The sequence below is a fragment of the Electrona antarctica genome (assembly GCF_951216825.1).
Source record: "Electrona antarctica genome assembly, chromosome: 17".
In the NCBI taxonomy this organism is placed as follows: Eukaryota; Metazoa; Chordata; class Actinopteri; order Myctophiformes; family Myctophidae; genus Electrona; species Electrona antarctica.
This window is the reverse complement of record NC_136798.1, coordinates 38,338,597-38,355,527: the sequence shown is the minus strand read 5'-3', so window position 1 is coordinate 38,355,527 and position 16,931 is coordinate 38,338,597. Positions and strand designations below refer to the sequence as shown.

Here is a 16,931-nt window from a genome sequence, read left to right as displayed (position 1 = left end):
CGTGCGTGCGTGCGTGCGTGCGTGCGTGCGACTCACAGTTCCATGGCCGTTGGCCTCAAAGTACACGCCGATGTCAAAGTGCTGTGCCTCGTGGTGAAGGTGCTTAACTCCCGTCTTAGTGCATCTCACCGTTACCTGAGGGCAGGACACCAGGTACACAGTATGGTTGATTTCCTCCGACTAAAACCGTGGCGAACTGCGGAAAACTTAACTAGAACTAAGCTATGATGACTAAAACTAAGAATAAATATGCGGGGCAATTTCGTCAGCAAATAAAAACTAGACTAAAATGTTAGGGAGGGACGGACTAGTGGAGAAGAGATCCAGTAGAACTAAAGGACAAGTCATTTTATGTTTGGCCGCGCTCTGAAAATAGCAGATCTACAAGCTTGCAATGCGCCGCGGTGTGACGCGTGCATATGACGCGTTGTGAGCTTGTAGATCTGCTATTTTCAGCATGCAACAAAGTGTAAAATAAGGCATTACGACACCATCAAAGCCCCGCCAAAATACATTTTAGTCCACTACATCAATCGTAGATTTAGTCGACTAAAATCTTACGACATTTAGTCGACTAAAACTAGAGTAACACTAAAACATTTCAGATGACTAAAAATAAAAATGAAAGACTGCAAAAGACTGACCAAAACGAAAAAAAGAAAAACAATGCTGTCCAAATGGACAGTGGCTACACGGTACAATCATCGCTCGTAAAAAGGTAGTGTAAGTGAGATTTGTTTTTGTTGGGTTGGCCAATTTAAATCGAATCAGGAGAGATTACACATTCATCAGCTTCAATTATATAGAGCTCCAGTTCCAGCTCATTTCCTTTCATAATAACTTCCAATTCCACTTGTTTATTCTGCATCCTGTGTGTGTTCTCTCTCTCTCTCTCTCTCTCCTGACGATGTCCAATTGATATTCCGGCCTGCAAATGCATTTTCTGTGTGTGTGTGTGTGTGTGTGTGTGTGTGTGTGTGTGTGTGTGTGTGTGTGTGTGTGTGTGTGTGTGTGTGTGTGTGTGTGTGCGTGTGTGTGTGTGTGTGTGTGTGTTCACCTTCATAGTGTCCTCTAGGTAGCGTGTGGAGCTGCCGTTAGCGTACGCTGTCTGAACCACCGCTATGTCCAGGTCTAGACCAGCCTGAGACACACACCATGTTAGAGAGAGAGAGAGAGAGAGAGAGAGAGAGACAAAGAGATGGGGAGATCAAGAGAAAGAGAGACATTTAAAAAGACAGACAGACAGACAGACAGACAGACAGACAGACAGACAGACAGACAGACAGACAGACAGACAGACAGACAGACAGACGTTTGTGTAAGTGACAGTATAATAGTATAGCATGTCCCTGTATTCCAACTTTTTGTGGGTTTTTTTCCCCCGCTCGTAAATCATCACAATAAACTTAAAGGACCACTTCACCACTTTTCAACATCTCTTCATATAATAGGTCCTCACTAATGTTCATGATAAAACACCACAATTTTTTCCTACACTCTCATAGGAGTGCTTTGGGCAGTTCGGACACCTGTCCACCAGTGACATCATCATTAGGCAATTTTTGTTTTAAACAAGATTTGTTTTAAAATATATTTAGATTTGTATTATCGTGAGAACGATGGCTTCAACTTTTGCATTGCAACTTTTCAGGAAAAGAAAGCCTGCCGTTTCTATTAGCTTGGATTCACCATCGATGATGTCACTGGTGGACGGGTTTCTGAACTGCCCACAGCCTACCTATGAGACACAGTCTGAGTAGGAAGAAATGGTGGTATTTTATCATGAACATTAGTTAGGACCAATTATAGGAAGAGAAGTGGAAGAAAAGTGGTGAAGTGGTCCTTTAAAGCATCACATAAAAGCATCATATCCACAAGCTCTAAACGCGTTTCGAGCTTGTAGATCTGCTACCTTTGATGCTTAAAGGTATATTCAGTGATTTCACTTAATTCAAATATCACTTATTTTTTGGATAATCCTCCCTACTATAAAGTGTGCTGACCATATAAGGAGTTCCTCCCTGTCCCCAGTTAACCCCTGGGGTCAAAAAACCCTAGTTTCGGTTTGGGCTTTGGGTGGCAAAGCCTTCATCCAATCAGGATGAGAGGGGCCTTCCACCAATCATGATCGAGTGGGGCGGGCCTTGGTGCACGTGCTGTTGGTCTGTTGTACTTCCCCGACTGTAGTGCGTGTGCATGTGCACATCCTGTTACCGGGGCGGACAAGGTTTTTTTTCCAAATCACCAAAATCACTGAATGCTCCTTTAATCTGAATGGTGAAAAAGCAACAGTTTCGGACATCCGAGACAGAGATGGCGCTGTGACGTCGCACCTGTGTGAGCAGCTCTTTGAGGAAGGTGCTGATGAGCGTTGCAATCTTGTCTCCGTCCAGCAGGTGGAAGCGTCCCTCCTCCGCGCCGCTGTAGTAATACACGATGCGGTCGGCGTCCCCGTCGAACGAACAGCAGCGCTCGCCCACACGCACCTGAATACCTGCAGACACACGCACACACGCAAGCAAGCGCACACACGCACAGAGAGCACCCAGTGACCACTTAACCCAGGGATGGGCAACTTTGACGATGGAGAGGGCCACTATATTTCCACACTCATTCCAGAGGGCCATATATTATTGTCGTAGCAAAAATAGCCGATCTACAAGCTCAAAACGCGTCGCAGCTATATTCAAATTGAAATCGTGAATTATTTCTTTCTATATTTGAATTGGAATCCTGAAAATTTACATTTTTATGTCATTTCAAATGCCTTTAATTATACTTGTGTTGAGCAATGAGCTACTAATTTAGATACTAATTAAAGTGGGTCATGTTTGCATGTTGTGGAATTGTAAACCAATATTATATCAGTATTCTGACATTAACCTGAGGGCCGCATTAAGTGAAGGTGGGGGCCGCATGTGGCCCCCGGGCCGCCAGTTGCCCACCCCCGACTTAACCCATTTAGACCCGAGGTCGAGTCTACTAAATGTCTTCTAAATGCTGACAGTTTTCTGAAACAAAACCTAGGTTTCTGTGTCAGTGGTTCTCAAACCTTTTCATGTCAAGGACCCCCAGAAATATCTGAATTTGGCCGCCGACCCCCATCTGAAAATATGTTGTTCCAGGGACCCCCCCCCACCCCAGAAGCAAATATTCGAGTTAAAAACGTTCACTGTGAATAATATATATTCAAAGATTTGCACCTATTTTCACGATTTAAAAAAAATAGCAGATCTACAAGCTCAGCTTATATAGATCTGCTATTTTTCAACAGCTAACGTTTTACAATAATGGTTGAAAGCTATAAGGTGACACAAATGCGTCCTCGGGTCAAAATGGGTTAATAAAAGCATCATTATAATTTAAAAGCCTTTTATAATGTGACCAAGATCAATCTCCCCACTGTTCCAGTACGCTGTTGATCAACTGTCTCCACCTAGTGGCCAAGCATTGGACTCACAAGCAGGTCTCATCCCTCAACAGACTGGTTTGATTGATTGATTGATTGATTGATTGATTGATTGATTGATTGATTGAATTCATTAAAAAATCATGTAACCAGCACGTTTAGGCTAAAAGGAGAGGATAACACAAAATAAATGTCCCGGGGACTTGTTTCCATTGTGATCCTATGTATTCAAGTGATCAACAGAGCACAGAATATTAACACAATGTAATACATGTCATCTACAAAAACACACGCAGCTATATTTACATAAGAGAAAAAGGAAAATGTACATGTCCACTTTGAGTTGTCTGCCTTTCTCTTTCAGGACAGTTTTAAAATAATCCAGTGGTTCATGTCCTTAATTGGATGCTGTCAGGGTGTTCCCCATTATGGTGGCAGAGTAGTGGAATTATGTTTTTCCCTCCAGGTTTGAGATACATTTGTGGGGGTACAAGATCGTGGGTGCTCCCTCTAGTGTTGTGGCTGTGGGTGTCACACGCTTTGGAGAAATAGTTCAAACATACAGGTATGAGGGCACTTATACTGAAATAATAATAACTTTTTTTTTTTTTTTTGCTGAACCTGGGTGGAAACAGTTTGGTCATACTTGAAGGCGCGGTGGAGTTTAGGATGGTGTTTTTTCTAAGCAGTTGTTCCATGCCAGTTCCTGTTTTGTGTGCCAATTTCTTTCTTCTAATTCCACCACTGAACAAAACACAACATTTAAAACTTCTATGTATTTATTTTTAGTACCTTATCTCAGGGGTTCTCAACGTTTTTGGCCGGGGACCCCCGAAAATGCTTTGGCAACGTCTCGGGACCCCCGCCCCGCCCCCTCCCGACCCCCAATATAAATTGACTGCTACAATAACCATAAACCATTTTGGGCGGGAACCCCTTTTGGTGTTTTAAGCATTGTTATAATTTAGCTATTGAAAAATAGCAGATCTACAAGCTCATAGCGCGCCACCGAGTGGCGCGCTACGAGCTTGTAGGTCTGCTATTTTTGAAAAATCGTGATTTTTTTTTTTTTTTAAATAAATCTTTTTTTTTTTTTTTAATAATTTGGGGACCCCCTAAAATAATTTGGCGACCCCCCAGGGGTCGCGACCCACGGGTTGAGAACCCCTGCGCTTATCTAAAAAAAAAAAAAAAAAAAAAAGAAAATCTCTTACAGTAAACTTTAGCGGAGGTTTTCTCCACGGTTCTAGCCCTTACATTGAATCCTACACCTGGCAACGTGAGACAGGTAAAAACACGAGTCGACAGCTCAAAGGTTGATAATACGACAAAGTTATCGAAATGGTAAATGGTGCATTTATATAGCGCCTTTATCCAAGGCGCTTTACATAGATTGTGCATTACATTCACCCATTCATACACCGATTGCGGCGGAAGCCATGCAAGGTACCAACCAGCACATCGGGAGCAATTTGGGGTTCAGTGTCTTGCCCGAGGACACTTCGACATGTAGACAGGAGGAGCCGGGATTCGAACCGCCGACCCATGGATCATTGGACGACCTGCTCTACCTCCTGAGCCACAGTCGCCCGAAGTTTAAGGTGCACAGTTCACAGTTTATGCTCATGTCAATCATCCTCCGTCCGATCAATAATCGGAAGCTGCCAGGGGACATACACACTCTTCTCAGTATTCAAATTCAAAAGCACCAAAAATAGCAGATCAGATCTGCTATACTATTACTTATTTTATGTTTTTTTTTCGGCTTTCGCCTTTATTTAGGCTGACAGGAAACAGAGACAGAGATGGGGGAGTGACATGCAGTAAAGGCCATCGGGATCGGGAGTCGAACCTGCGGCACACTGCCAGACGTGGACTACCGGCCAAGGTGCCTGGACCGCTGAGCCACGGACCAGGCCTATACTTTTACTTCTGACCTCTTCAGACTACATCTTAACCCGTAGCACTCGGCGACCTTACAGGCGTATGCAAAGGCTCAACTTACTGTATGGAACTAAAGATAGCATTTTATGTAGACAAAGCACTCTATATAGTTTATACGCAGTTTCATTATATTCCACTGTTAGTTCTTAGCGTATGTACGATTGTTGATGACAATGTTTTATATATTTGATGTATTACCAAACCATGTTTTGTTCTTGCTTACTGTAAATTGCTCTGGATTTACCCATTTTGGGGCGGGAACCAATTTTGGTGTTGGCATTATGTTATGCTTTAGCTATTGAAAAATAGCAGATCTACAAGCTCATAGCGCGCCACATGAAGAACGACTGACATGGAAACATAGCTTTTTCAGAAAACTGTCAGGATGTAGAAGACATTTTTAGAATCTGATCTCAGGTCAAAATGGGTTAAGAGCGTCTGCTAAATGCTTTTGCCTCTGTGCTCATTTTACATGAAAGTAAAGTCCGGTGCACGCCAACGTGTGCCTCAGAGTGAAACCAAGCGTGATTGTTTTATCTTTAAGCTTTAAAACAAGTGAAACTATCCCATTTTTAGACGGCCCTTTAGACGAATCGTCTATTAGACCAAGAAATGCTCAGTGGGATCAGTTAGGAGACGTATTGGCCGCACAATGATCAACATGGTACTATACAATACTGTACAATACAGTGTGTTGTACAGTGTTGTATAGTATTTTTGTATGAACATAGTGTTGGGTGCTGGCACATATGCACACATGGCATCAATGCATGGTGTTGTGTGCTGGCACACTGCACTCTGTCTTTCTTTTATCCGTTGTATTGTGTTTTTGTATGGACATACAGTAGTGTTGGGTGCTGGCACATAGCACACATGGCATCAACGCATGGTGTTGTGTGCTGGCACACTATTCACTCTGTCTTTCTTTTATCTGTATTGCATTGTATTGTACTGTATGTGTCATTGTATGTTTAGTTTTACTACCTTTTTAAGAGCCTGCTCAGGGACTACAGATGGAAATTAGCTTATGGCTAACTCTGGCACATTTACATGGAAGTGAAAACTGAAATGTTGATTAATGAGCATTGTCCCTGTCAAATAAATAAATAAATAAATAAATAAAAACAATGCTTCCACCTGACGGTCTACTACAACTACAACTCTTAACAAGGGCTGTACCCACCGATGACGAGAGGCCGCGGCACGGAGATTTCACCGTTGACATCAAAATTCCTTAAAAAGGTTGGTCGAAGCATCATTGAGACGCATTGTTCCCTAAGGGACGACATGGTTTGATAGGATAGCGTAGGGTTTGGGGCGGGGGGGGGGGGGGGGGGGCTTTCAGAGTAAAAGCTGCCATATCTGCGCGGCACCCCGAGCTGCTATTTTGAAAGAAATCCCCGTGCTGATTGTGCTAAGAAGAGCTCTCTTGAGATTTAAAACCTGAATTCATCACATCACAAACCCTTTGCGTGCTCCAATCACCTCGTTCAGAGTTTAAGGATGAGACTATGATTGTTCCTTCTTTCTTTTTAGTTTCATTTTGTCGCTTGACACTATTTTTTATTCCTTTTCATTTCAATTTGCTGCAGTGTGTTTTGTTGAAGCGGAGCCGAGTTGCCCTGGTAACGATACGTTGCTTATTCTATAGCCCAATCAAATAAGCAACGGCTCGCATCGTCATATACTTACTGTACCAGAGACAGGCAACACACGCTGTTTTAAACTTCTCTGGCTCATGTGCAATAGTATATAGTATATCATATAATCCCCTGTGGTTCCCCCTACTGATGATGCATTTGCACATGAACTTTGAACTCTGTTCCATTTATTTGATCTATCATTTTGGGCGGGAACCCCTTTTGGTGTTTTAAGCATTGTTATAATTTAGCTATTTAAAAATAGCAGATCTACAAGCTCATAGCGCGCCACCGAGTGGCGCGCTACGAGCTTGTAGGTCTGCTATTTTTGAAAAAAAGTGAAAATAAAATTAAAAAATAAATCTTTTTTTTTTTTAAATAATTTGGGGACCCCCTAAAATAATTTGGCGACCCCCCGAGGGGTCGCGACCCACGGGTTGAGAACCCCTGCAGTATATCATATAATCCCCTGTGGTTCCCCCTACTGATGATGCATTTGCACATGCACTTTGAACTCTGTTCCATTATTTAAAGTCGGACGGCTATGAATGTATTTGGACTTTGACTTTTTGGTCAAATAAATCCACACATTGCTCGCACAATCATAACTACGGTTTATTGTGTCTCATTGAGTGTGTGTATATGTTTTCATATGCATAAAGGGTATTCCAAAGCATTTATTCAAACTACGGTATGAATGAAGTCATGTCAGACTAACTGATGTTTTTATCTGAACGAGAGCCTTACTGTGGATCGTTAGTTTAATTCACTTTAAAATGACGATCGATCAGTTATTGGTCCTAAATTTCCTTACACTTTTGTGTGACTCTGTCGTGTACTGTGGTCAAGTAGGGCGTTGTTAATTTATATATATTAATATATACAGTATATAGCAGGGGTTCTCAACGTTTTTGGCCGGGGACCCCCGGAAATGCTTTGGCAACGTCTCGGGACCCCCGCCCCGCCCCCTCCCGACCCCCAATATAAATTGACTGCTACAATAACCTTAACCCATTTTGGGGCGGGAACCCCTTTTGGTGTTTTAAGCATGATGTTATAATTTAGCTATTGAAAAATAGCAGATCTACAAGCTCATAGCGCGCCACCGAGTGGCGCGCTACAAGCTTGTAGGTCTGCTATTTTTGAAAAATCGTGATTTTTTTTTTTTAAAACAATCTTTTTTTTTTTTTTTTTTTAATAATTTGGGGACCCCCTAAAATAATTGGGCGACCCCCCGAGGGGTCGCGACCCATGGGTTGAGAACCCCTGGTATATAGCATGAAGGGTTAAAATTTGGAGATACCGGGAAGAGGTTTCTGCCCGACAACAACGTTATTGAGGGGCAATTCACACTATGGTCCTGGGTCCGCACTCGGGACCACTTGGCAGATCTTGTGGTAGTGTGAATCAGGGGTTCTCAACCCGTGGGTCGCGACCCCTCGGGGGGGTCGCCAAATTATTTTAGGGGGTCCCCAAATTATTTTCCAAAAAAAAAAAAAAGATATTTTTTTCAATTTTATTTTCACGATTTTTCAAAAATAGCAGACCTACAAGCTCGTAGCGCGCCACTCGGTGGCGCGCTATGAGCTTGTAGATCTGCTATTTTTCAATAGCTAAATTATAACAATGCTTAAAACACCAAAAGGGGTTCCCGCCCAAAATGGTTTAAGGTTATTGTAGCAGTCAATTTATATTGTGGGTCGGGAGGGGGCGGGGCGGGGCGGGGTTCCCGAGACATTGCCAAAGCATTTCCGGGGGTCCCCGGCCAAAAACGGTGAGAACCCCTGTGGTAGTGTGAATGATGCGTACCGTTCCCGGGAGCGGATCGCCCAACCGTCCCCGAGACCGCATGGGGGGCGGGTCTCTGGACCGTTGAAAGTGTATTCAGATACGGATCGTTCCAATGTGAATGCATGCGTACCTAAAGAAGGAAGTGGACTGTTTTTTTTTTAGAACGTGACATGATCTCTAGTCGACGAGCCAAGCGTCAACAAAAAAAAACACAGACGCTGCACGACGCGTAACACCAGCTCATTTATCAACGCCGCCCGTCTCCTGTTGAATCTGCTATACGCGCAGCACCGCAATATGCACTGATCTTGGACTACACGTGGCTCTTGGGCTTTGCTTGGCATAGTTTCCAAAGTAAAACAAAATAATAATAATAATAATGCTAAAGTAGAATCCATTAAACTAATATCAAACACGACACTGGAGCACAGAACTGACTGACACAGTGAATAGCAGGCAGGCTGACAGTGAAGTAGTATAACGGCAAAGAGCCAAAAGAGGCAACGCAATGCAGTGTGTCTGGATTTATTGGAGACAATGTCGCAGAGTTGATGGTCAGTGTCCGTGCGCACCAGCCATCAAGCACACCGCCATCTGAAGGATCAAAGTGTGTTATGCAAGTGTACCCGGGTGCGCTGTTGAATCTCGGGCAATGTGAATCATGGCCATCGGGGACCAGGCAACCGTATTCGGAAACGGTTCCAATGAAACGGATTCAGTCCCTCTCAGTGTGAATGAAGCAATATTACACGAGAGGGTGTGGGTTAACGTGATTATTGCCACGACAGGGATGCGGTGAGGAACGAGACGAAGTCGAGTTCCGCAAGCATCACAATTATACAACAGTTACCCTTAAAACTAAGAAAATCACTGAAAGAATATATTTTTTTAATGACAGATGTAGTCACTACGACCACAAATGTCCCAAGAAACTAGCTAGCCTAGCCACCGAGTTTGCTAGCGCTCTGGGAGAACAGAGCAGCTGAATTCTTTGTTTTGATTAGGTGGTGAATGGTGCTGGTTTAACCCACGGCTAGAAGGCTGTTTCAACCAATCAGATTGCTTCCTCGAAACGACCTGTGGTATAATTGCCTATGAATGACATCAATGACATTGTGACTAAGCCTTGTTGTAACAGGATTGGTCAAAGTTGTAAGACATTCCAAAAAGGTACGTCTTGCTGGCGGCTCAGCCAGTCATAACGCCACTTGTGAGCCGCCGCGTGGAACCGCAAGTTCGATTCCCCACTCCGGTCATGCAGAATGGATTTTTAAATCACATATGAACCCTGGCAAACTGATATTGAGGGTAAAAATCACACCCCATGTGAAGTGAGGGGCGCTCTTATCATCATGCGTCATCTCATTCCGCCGGCCAATCAGAATTTGCCTCCTTCGTCTTCAAGGTTTGCGTTTACGCAATGTGTGTGTTCACACAAATCCTCAAAGCTGGACATAGGAGGGGCTAGCGCCCCCCCTCAAAAAGAGGAGCAGACCTGGTACAGAGCCTTGGGGCACACCGGTCAACTAAGTGCTGTATATAGGGTTTAAGAGGTTTGAATATGTTGGATGGTTTATTATACCACAGGTCGTTTCGAGGAAGCAATCTGATTGGTTGAAACAGCCTTCTAGCCGTGGGTTAAACCAGCACCATTCACCACCTAATCAAAACAAAGAATTCAGCTGCTCTGTTCTCCCAGAGCGCTAGCAAACTCGGTGGCTAGGCTAGCTAGTTTCTTGGGACATTTGTGGTCGTAGTGACTACATCTGTCATTAAAAAAAAAAAAATTTTCAGCGATTCTCTTAGTTTTAAGGGTAACTGTGGTATAATTGCAATATTACACTCGAGGGTGTGGGTTAACGTGATTATTGCCACTTCAGTGATGCGGTAAGGAAGGAACGAGACTTCGTCTCGTTCCTTCCTTACCGCATCCCTGTCGTGGCAATAATCACGTTAACCCACACCCTCGAGTGTAATATTGCTTAATTAAGTACTACATAGGCTGGCCACAAATTTACATTTTGGAATTATTGTGCCATCGGGACACAAGTCAGATCACTCAGGTCCTCTGAACATGGACCTCAGGGGTTGACAGTAAGATCTCAGAGGCACAAGTACAGGTCACTTGCCCAAAGGTGTTGCCCACTTGCCCCAAAAGTAAACAATCCATTATATAATGATAGGTAAAATGTTAACGTTCAATTTAACACTTACTTTTTGACTTTCTGGGGCTGTGTGATAAGAAAATGTCATACCTACATTTGTATGTAAAATACCTAGCTATGAATTTGACTATGGGTTTCACATTTGTTTTTGTTTTGTTTTTTGTTTTTTTGAGGGGCGCTAGCCCCTCCTATGTCCAGCTTTGAAGGTTTGTGTAAACACAAACATTGTCCTAACACTAACATTGAATGCCATTGATAATGAATGGACAGCTTTGAGTGTTTGTCCCTGTAAACACAAACATTGAAGACGAAAAAGAGGACGCAAATTGTGATTGGCCGGAATGAGATGATGTATGATGATATGAGCGCCCCTCACTTCACGCGGGTGTGATTTTTTTGCTAAGTGTAGCAACAGTGAAAACAACATATGTGACTAAATTTGACTGAGGGACTGCCATTGGATTTTTTTGAATTTTCGTTTTTTCATGTCATATGAAAGCAGGGAATCATAGCTTCAAATTGACATATTGGTTGTTCAGTTTGACCCACCAGTTTTGGAGATATGGCTTATAGAGTAATGTCTTGCAGAAAACAGCGAGTTGAGAAAACAGGCTTGAAAGGTTCACTTCTGTGGTCTCTAACATTATACCTAGCTACATGTTTAAGCATTTATTTCATATTTACATGTCGATTTCAGCTCTGACACTTATTTCAGACATGCTCTAGTATGTGAAGAGTGCTATTAACTCATTTTGAAAAAATTATACAGATAAAACCAGCGGTCCTTGAAAAGACAAAGTCTGAGAATGGCTGAAGCTAAATGCCTATACTCTGGTATAATGGTAAGCTACCTGCGGGGGGGCGCTGTTGCACCTTGACGTGGTCTAATGGTAAGCTACCTGCGGGGGGCCGCTGTTGCACCTTGACGTGGTCTAATGGTAAGCTACCTGCGGGGGGCCGCTGTTGCACCTTGACGTGGTCTAATGGTAAGCTACCTGTGGGGGGTATAATGGTAAGCTACCTGTTGGGGGTATAATGGTAAGCTACCTGTGGGGGGCCGCTGTTGCACCTTGACGTGGTCTGCTCCACACTGGTATAATGGTAAGCTACCTGTGGGGGGTATGCTACCTGTGGGGGGTATAATGGTAAGCTACCTGTGGGGGGTATAATGGTAAGCTACCTGTGGGGGGTATAATGGTAAGCTACCTGTGGGGGGTATAATGGTAAGCTACCTGTGGGGGGTATAATGGTAAGCTACCTGTGGAGGGTATAATGGTAAGCTACCTGTGGGGGGTATAATGGTAAGCTACCTGTGGGGGGCCGCTGTTGCACCTTGACGTGGTCCGCTCCACACTGGTGGTTGAGCCGCCCCGCCGCGCCGTCGTTGAACAGGGAGATCTGCAGCTCGCCGTGCAGGTGTGCCTCCATCTCGCGCACCTTTGGCGCCCCGACGCCGTTGGCCCCGTCCACCGACAGCCGCTTCTGGTCGTCGGTGCGGTTCGGCGCCTGCATGGCGGGGGCGAGAAGGAGGGGTTAGCGAAAGGCGCTTTCGACCTGGCGTACTCCCCGTGCTGTTTCCGTTGCATTCGAACATTTGAGCCGCCTTGGAATTACGGCACGTCGTCACAGGCTAAACACAGAAACAGCTTCTTAACCCATTTTGACCCGAGATCAGCTTCTAAAAATGTCTTCTACATCCTGACAGTTTTCTGAAAAAGCTATGTTTCTATGTCAGTCGGTTCTTCGATTTTTCAAAAATAGCAGACCTACAAGCTCGTAGCGCGCCACTCGGTGGCGCGCTATGAGCTTGTAGATCTGCTATTTTTCAATAGCTAAAGCATAAGATAATGCTAACACCAAAAGGGGTTCCCGCCCCAAAATGGGTTAAGCCATTATTTATACGCAGTTCCAATAATCCCATCCCAGATCAGGCATCTCTTTTACACGGGAGCCCCTGTTGAGGACAAGCAGATCCCAGATCAGGCATCTCTTTTACACGGGAGCCCCTGTTGAGGACAAGCAGCAGAACACGTTGAAAACAGACGTAAAACAACCGACAATCACACATAAACAAACAAAAGAAAACGACATGACGGTGCAAACGGGAGAAATGCATTTCACACCATTCAGGTAGAGAATGGTGCCATGATGTCGGACAGTAAACTTTTACAAGACCTTGGCGTGATCAAGTCCTTAAGCTTCAGATCTGTGTTTAATTGCGGCTAATACAAAAAAAGAGAATTATTAAGAGGCTAATAACGGGCAGATAAGAAAGGAAACGAGGACAGCGTAAGCAAGAGGTCACATGGTCATATATACAGTATGCTCTGGAACCCACATTTCCATTCAGGGGTTATAGGAAGGTTATGTGTCAAGTGAAATAAATACTGCTTCTCTCTTTTAAAAAGGAGAAGAGCTCCTAAGTCACTTCTCCCCCCCCCCCCCCCCCCACTTTAGTTCTGTTGTCACCACCACATGACAACAGAACTAAAGTGGAAGTAAGTACTGACATCCATCTCCCAGGGGTCTAGTCTTATGTCCCATAGTAGGGGACACAGAGAGAAGTAAGGGGTCTAGTCTTATGTCCCATAGTAGGGGACACGGAGAGGAGTGAGTAAGGGGGTTTAGTGCATTGGAAAGTGGATGGAAACGCTTGTTATTCGGCCAGTATCGACAATAAAGCTCAATGAGCTTCAAATCCGGGGAAGGTTTCAGCCTGATCCATAACCATGTTACAGGTGTGTTAACCCTGAGAGTGTACATACAAATCCAAAACCAAACGGACCCGTAACGATTTACAGTGTATACCGTGGTCCCGGATGGGGGGCGGGGGGGGGGGGGGGGGTCTGTGGCCTAGTCTAGTGCAAAATCAAAACCGGGGACGTCGTTCAAAATGAAGAAGAGGTTGAGCATCAGCCGCCACACAGCGGAATGTGAATCCTGTAAGCTTCATAGAAAAAGGAATGTCCGCACTCTCTCTCTCTCGAGTTCGAAACGCTGAGGAAGGCCGACGTGCCGGAATGTGTTTCTCCAGATAGACTGCTGCTGTGTGTGTATTCTGAAAATAAACAAGTTCATAAGAAACTACTCAGGAGAGTGCGGATATTCCTTTCTCTATGCACGTCCAAAAGTCTGCACCCAGCTATTGAGACTACTCCTCAAGACTCCCCCCCCCCCCGCCGCCCCGAGTAGAGAGCGCGCCTTCCCCCAACGGTTTCTCATCTCGATCCCGTAAGCTAACCACAGGTGCGCCTGTGCTTTTGGAGGGTCAGCATGCAGTAGGGACAGGTGTGCGTCACGTCGCAGAGGTCGTCCATCAGACAGGGGATCAGGGAGCAGCTGCACTGGACCCACTGCGGCACAGCGAACGGCAGGAAGCACGGTACCAGGCAGCACAGCATGCACACCAGCGTGTTCATGAGGCCCGCCTGGTACTCGATGTTGGTGACGATGTCGCGCTCGCACTGCGGGCACACCGTCGGCACCGGCCTGGTCCGGAAGCTCACCTGTCCGTGCGGAGGGAAGGCGTGCGCGACGTCCCCCGGTGGTACGTCTCCTCCCCCGCCACGGGGGAGGAGGGAGGCCTCGTAGGAGGGCGGCGGGCCTGGCGGAGGAGGAGGAGGGACCGATCGCACTTCTTCGCCGGAAGCGACCGATCGGTCGGCGGTCTTTGGATCGCCGAGTGGAGGCGCGCTCTGGGGGTCTCGGGGGTACGGAGGAGGGGGTTCGTCGGGCATGCTGGCCAATCGGGACGTCCTATTGAGGGGAGCTCTCGATGTGTTCCTTCGGGGGGGGGGGGTCCCGGGTCTCTGCTGCTTTCTGCACCGTTTACTGGGTCGTTCCGTCGGTCAAAGTGAGAAGTAGGATTCAGTTTCTTTCACTTCCCTTACTCCGCGTGCGAATGAAATGTCAGCCAGATGTATGAAAAAGCCTAATATAGGCTTGTCCAGAGCTCTGGTCTGACATCACCAACGCGACTAAAAACCCATTTCCATGCTTGACTAACTAGTAATCAGTATTGCCCGGAAATAGAATGGAGTTCCATTGAGCACGCTACCACTTATAATGGTGCAGCGGCGACGCAAAGCTCGGCCAATCCACGAAGCCGATGGGTTGGGGTTGGCCAATCAGTGAAGCCGATGGCCTACTACACCCAGAGATTGGGAGCATTCAGTATTTTAGCCGTGACGTGAGCGCCCCCTCCAGAGATACTTCCGGGTCCTACTTTTTGTGTCGCTTTTGTGTCCCCATAGAGCAGGGTTCCCCAATTAATTTTCCTCGAGGGCCATATTTTGACTAGGGTACCAGGCTGGGGGCCGAGTCCGCACGCGTGAGGTCGAGGTCTTGCCCTGAAAATTCATTTTCAGGGCAGGACCCCATTTGAAAAGGATGCCCAGTTTGACATGCATAGGCTACTGACCCCCATTTAATGCCATTTATATCTGGGACCCCAGAAATTCTTCTGCGGGCCGCAAATGGCCCGCGGGCCGCCTATTGGGGAACCCTGCCATAGAGTTATACTGTGACGCTCCGTCGGACTAAATCTGAGACGAAAACAACCACGAAAGTCTAATTTTACCGCTTTCCTCGCAACAACAAAGCTGCTGCTCTACCAAATCTGGCTGTGACAGGCCGTCTGCCCCACACTGGATACTATCGCCATTTTATTTAATTGTGTCAACTAAATCCTCATTAATGCAAACTAGATTCAACATACTCAAGCCTACACACATTCTAAATATGCCCCCGGAATATTGTACTGAGCAAATGGACTGTTTCACCACCTTCAATAATAATGATAATAATAGTCTTTGTCTCCACATCATATATTTTCTTTGTCATGGACAGTGACAAAACATTAATAATTCTACCCGAGTTGGAAGCATTAAGACCCATTTTAACCCTCAATGGCTTCCTTTCTGAAAAATAACGTCATTGTAAAAAGATTCACGCGTTTAGATATTCTATTTACAATGAGATGCGGACGGGAGCTGGTGCCACTTGGACCCGGACGTAACGCAGCACTACAAAATGACGTCGGACTTAAATACAGAATAGGGTTATATAGAATCTAGATGATTTGATTGGCTGAGCAATGCGTGTACCCCATAGCGATGATTTGATTGGCTGAGCAATGTGTGTAACCCATAGCGATGATTTGATTGGCTGCGTGTGGAATGTGATGTAGGATGAGCGCCCCTCACGTCACACTTGTTGGCAAAATGCTAACTAGCGGTTTGGCGGCTTCAACATTGGCCAGCCGCTCTGGGGGCTTGCCACAGAGTAGTGGCAGCGGTGGCCGAACGGATTGCGGAGCGGTCTTGATACCGGAAGGTCACCCGTTCGAATCAGCGGTCCGACACGTTAAAATTACCACCGCTGAAGTGCCCTTGAACAAGGCATTGAACCACTACGATGAAATGTTCTATGAGCAGGGCCTGGCTGGAAACAAGTTCTTGAGCTTAGCCCAGATACCCTGGGTAAATATAGTAATCATTTCATTTCATTTCAGGTACAATAATATGCTGACATTCCCTCAGTGCTGTTTGGCGCCCTCTAGTGGCAGGCCACTGTCGTTTGTTTCTCGCAGAGTAATCTAGTAAGAGAGTGGCGACACGGGGTGCTATGGGCTATAGTTCCAAACATTGGAACGATCCCATTGAGATGGAATGAGCACTTCCGCATTCCATCGTTACAATGGGAGTCAACGCTAGTGTCGCCACTCTCATACTGGATCAAGCTGGTGTCTCGCTCAGGGGTTTCTGTTCATAAAGTCCACCTTTGAATGCTCCACAGGTGTTTCCTATCAGCAATCAAGTGATTACTAGCAGCTTTGCGGTTAGTTCAGCCACAGTAAAAGAAGGACAGCTTCAGTTTTGACGTCCAAGTCGTCCATCCTGTTTCTTTATGCCCTTGAGAAGCAACGTTTTTTTTTCACTCTTCTGCTCTCACCCCACGTGCACGTACAGCATGTGGCTATGC

The 16,931-nt window shown here is 45.5% G+C and overlaps 1 protein-coding gene across 2 annotated transcripts in view; it reads right to left on the bottom strand.

The window, feature by feature from the left end:
- pgm3 (phosphoglucomutase 3) overlaps positions 1-16,931 on the bottom strand; it is a 33,602-nt gene that overhangs the window by 7,641 nt on the left and 9,030 nt on the right. For both annotated transcript variants that reach the window (XM_079527084.1, XM_079527083.1), the window contains exons 7-10: positions 12,260-12,455; positions 2,334-2,494; positions 1,058-1,141; positions 37-135 (exon numbers count right to left, since the gene is read on the bottom strand). In XM_079527084.1, the coding sequence (XP_079383210.1) occupies positions 37-135; positions 1,058-1,141; positions 2,334-2,494; positions 12,260-12,455 (540 nt within the window). The remainder of the gene's footprint in view (positions 1-36; positions 136-1,057; positions 1,142-2,333; positions 2,495-12,259; positions 12,456-16,931) is intronic.